Source organism: Lipotes vexillifer, unplaced genomic scaffold (assembly GCF_000442215.2).
Source record: "Lipotes vexillifer unplaced genomic scaffold, Lipotes_vexillifer_v1.1 scaffold278, whole genome shotgun sequence".
Lineage (NCBI taxonomy): Eukaryota > Metazoa > Chordata > Mammalia > Artiodactyla > Lipotidae > Lipotes > Lipotes vexillifer.
Genome location: NW_006769677.1, coordinates 66,996 through 70,923, shown reverse-complemented (window position 1 = coordinate 70,923; position 3,928 = coordinate 66,996). Strand labels below are relative to the sequence as shown.

Here is a 3,928-nt window from a genome sequence, read left to right as displayed (position 1 = left end):
GGGCCTCTCACTGTTGTGGCCTCTCCCGTTGCGGAGCACAGGCTCCGGACGCGCAGGCTCAGCGGCCATGGCTCACGGGCCCAGCTGCTTTGCGGCACGTGGGATCTTCCCAGACCGGGGCACGAACCCGTGTCCCCTGCATCGGCAGGCGGACTCTCAACCACTGCGCCACCAGGGAAGCCCTGCATCTTCTCTTGACCTGGCACAGGCTGCCGACCTTGCAGGCCTCCTGGGACACCGCAGGGACCACTCTGACTGCTCCCATAACTGTGAGGCTCTAGGCCTAGTCTAACATAGTCTAACGAGATCATGGGAGGCTCCCTCAAAGACTGCTGCTCTTGATTCCAGGAAACAGAGAGGATCCGGGGCTACAAAGGAGTCCATCCATGGCTTCTCCTTTGAGACTGACTCAGAGAGAAATTCTGGCCTGGAGTCCACTGTTCGAGGCTCCACCCTCGAGGACAGCCACAGCCTCAGCCTCAGCCTCAGCCTCAGCCTTAGAACATCGCCGTCTGGAATCAGAGTTGGGCTTCACTCTGAACTGGCTTCTAAGTCAGGAAAATAATTTTTTTTTCTCTTTCTTTTTCTCTCCCTATTACTTGATGTTTGTTCTGACTTGGAAATGGTACACTGTGAGTTCAGGGTGAGCCAGAGGTTTGTTCTCGGTCTGTCAAGCCACTTTGATGATGGGAATAAAATCCTGGGAAAGAGCAAGCCAGCTGGACAGGAAACCAAGCCACAGGGTTTTGGTGGGTTTGGGGATTTTTTTCTTCCCCAAATGGAAAAATCCTGGCATGGGGCATGGTATAATAAAGATTTAGAGTGTTCAAAAAAAGTCAGGAGTGGTCAGCGTCTAACAGATGGGCTGAAAAACAGCATAATAGTGGTTTTAGAAGGAGTAGCAGGAATCAGGTACTAAGAGGACTAAGTTTACATATATAAAATGAAATGAAGGGCTTGTTAAAATTCTTTCTTCCACTCTTTTTATCATTTGTCCCTTGACAACACCCACCTGAGAACCTGATCTCTGAACTTCATTAAACCTCCTGCCCTCTCTCCTGGAAGTTGGGAGAGGCAGAAGGCAGGGCCGAGACAGGAAGGCTTCCCAGACTCATCCACAATGGCCCTAGTGTCTAGAGGACAGCAGGAGCTCTTGGGAAGTCTGTGATAAATTATTCACTTCTCCTGTCCCTTCCGGAATCCCAGTGGCTGCAGAGCTTTTTAACTGCAGCCCATTCATTCAGAAAACATTTACTAAGAGGAAACTGAGAGCCAGGAATAGTGCCAGGGTATGGAAATATGAAGATGAAATGCTTCAGTGACACAGTCACTGCCCTCAAGGAACTTAGAGTCCTGAATAGTGTTTTTCAAACTGTAGGTTATGACCCATTTTGTTAGTTATGAAATAAACTAGTAGGTGGTGACCAGCATAAGAGAAAGAAAGGAAGGAAGAGGAAGAGGGGGATGGAGGAGGAAGGAGAGAGCTAGCTAGGGAAGGGAAGGAGGGAGAGATGAAGAAAATATAATCCCAGTACATCAAAGTAGTCAGGGTAAGCATCATTCCCTTAAATTGTTTGTTGTACACAGGATTTCTATAAAATCCTTGCCCAGAAAGAATTTTTAATAAATTATCTTTGATATGATATAATTTATAAAGTGTAATAATTTTAAGTAAAAATATTGATTGATTTAGTCTAACTCCTTTCTTTTTCTTTTCCAGGCTATAAGTCACCCTCTATTATACTGAATGGTATCAGTGGGGTATGCTTGATATCCAAAATGATGGTGGATATGTCGAATGCTAACATTCCCAAAATTGAATACTCTAATAAATCTTGAGTAAATTCCCTGTCTGTTGCATTTTTTTTTTTTTTGCAGACTGTTCATATGTTACATAGACAGTAAAATATCAAACTATACAAGATTTCATAGGTGTGTGTGTGTATGTGTGTATATATGTATATATATGTGTATATATACACACACACACACACACAGTACAAAGTCATCTGTAAAATGTATTTCTTGTTGTGAGTGGCTGTCAGAAAACCTTGAAAGCCACTAGTTTAGTGACAGAAACACACAACCAATCATATGGTATGATGGGTGCCCAAAGGAGGGGTTGACAGAGTAAAAATTAAGGATGGGGAAGGGGGAAATGCCTAGGTAGGTGAGTCCAGAAGTGCCTTGGCAAAGCTGGAGGATGAGGGGGAGTCTGGGAGACAGACCGTGGACAGAATGACCCCAGCAGAGGAAGCACCATGTCCAAAGATGACAGCATGTGACATGTCTGAAGAATAACAAGAAGTGCAAAGGGGATGTGGAAGGGGAGGGACAGCAGGAAACGACAGCAGATGGGTGACATGCCCCAAATGGGAGTGCTGAGGAGTGACCTTTACGAGCTCCGAAAGCTCCAAAGGGTTGAAGCCCTAGTGGCACCCCATCGATCCAAGTCATGCTGGAAGGCTGGGATCCCTGCTCATTAGCATGAAGCCTTGGTGGGTTCCCTGGAAGAAACAGTTCACTCTGGACATACAAAACTCTTCCAGAAGAATTCACTGCCATACTCAGTGGGCTGAAAACAGCTGTTCTGGCTTTAGGCCGCTAGCGTTTGTTAAGGTCTCTAAGTCCGGAGACCATATCTGGACTTCAACAGAGTCAGGGTCTAAGGTCACTCCAGTCTCCAGGGAATTACTCCTGCAGAATCCTGATTAGACTCATGGCTTAACTTTATTAATCTAGAAACCTTTACTAAGCACCATGGGGGATATCCTACTTGGAACAGAAATGGAGGGAGGGGATAAGGTTCTGGCCTTGAAGAGCTTATGGCTGCGCACATGTGTGTGTGTGCACGCGCGCATGCGTGTGTGTGTGTGTGTGTGTGTGTGTGGGGAGGGGGTATGTGGAGAAAAACAAAACACACAAAAAACAGTTTTAGAGAATGTCATGGAGGAGGGGTCTGGAGACATGGAAGGATTTGGCTTAACGTTAATGGGAAGAAGGAATTCCAGGCAGGAGAGTTCACTGGAGCAAAGATACAAAGGTGGGAACATGCTTGCCACACACCGGGAAGAATGAAGACCAGAAAATCAAATAGGTGCAGCTGGCCAGCTTGATGGCTTAGAATGACTCTGGGTCGTGAGTCCTGGCAGGGCCCCATCACAGCCCATTGTGGGCTCTTCCTCTAATCTGGGCTCCTACGTGGGCTCACTCCTACACAGGTCACTTCTGGTCTCCACTGCAATGAGTACAAAGCACGAGCAGCCTCTCACCATGGAGCCAGCAGCGGAGTTAATGAAGCAATATCCCGGGGACCACCACCGGGCCTGAAATAGGCTGGAAAGAAGAAAACCCGAAAAAAGAGAGGGAAAGTAGGTGAGAAGGCAGGTGAGAAGTCAGGCTGGGGGTTGGGGGAGAAGAGAAGGGTAAAGAGAGCGGAAAAGTAGTAGAAGAGGGAGGAGGGAAATAGTCTATAATGTGTTCCCACGCCCTGCCACGGTCCCCCACTGGACACATGTCCAGCCACGCTGTGTCCTGTATTTAAAACTCACTTCAAAGCCTGTCCTCTAGAAAACCTTCCCTAACTAACCATTAGGAACAGCCTCTGAGGACAGTCTGAATGGCTGGCCTGATGGGCTTTTTGACCTCCCTCTGGTCTCCCAGAGATCCCACTGGCCATCTTTGTAGTCCTCGGCAGTTTGAGACTCTGCGACAGGGCAGCCGTCTGCAGACCAGACGCCGCCTCTCCCTACATTTGGTTTTAAAAGGAAGAGCTGCTGTGGTTAGGAGGCAGGAGGTACTTCTCTGAGGCAGGCTACATTAAGTCATATAAATGTGGAAGTGTAAATTAAATAAAAAGAACCCCTCTCTCCCTTCTGACTTCCATTTTCACCACAGCCCCCAGCCAAGCAAACATCATACGGCATTC

General features: G+C 47.4%; 1 protein-coding gene across 1 annotated transcript in view; it reads right to left on the bottom strand.

The window, feature by feature from the left end:
- THADA (THADA armadillo repeat containing) overlaps nt 1–3,928 on the bottom strand; it is a gene marked incomplete at its 5' end in the record, with an annotated part of 148,938 nt that overhangs the window by 81,421 nt on the left and 63,589 nt on the right. Inside the window, one exon of the mRNA XM_007445791.1 lies at nt 3,273–3,336. Within this exon, the coding sequence (XP_007445853.1) occupies nt 3,273–3,336 (64 nt within the window). The remainder of the gene's footprint in view (nt 1–3,272; nt 3,337–3,928) is intronic.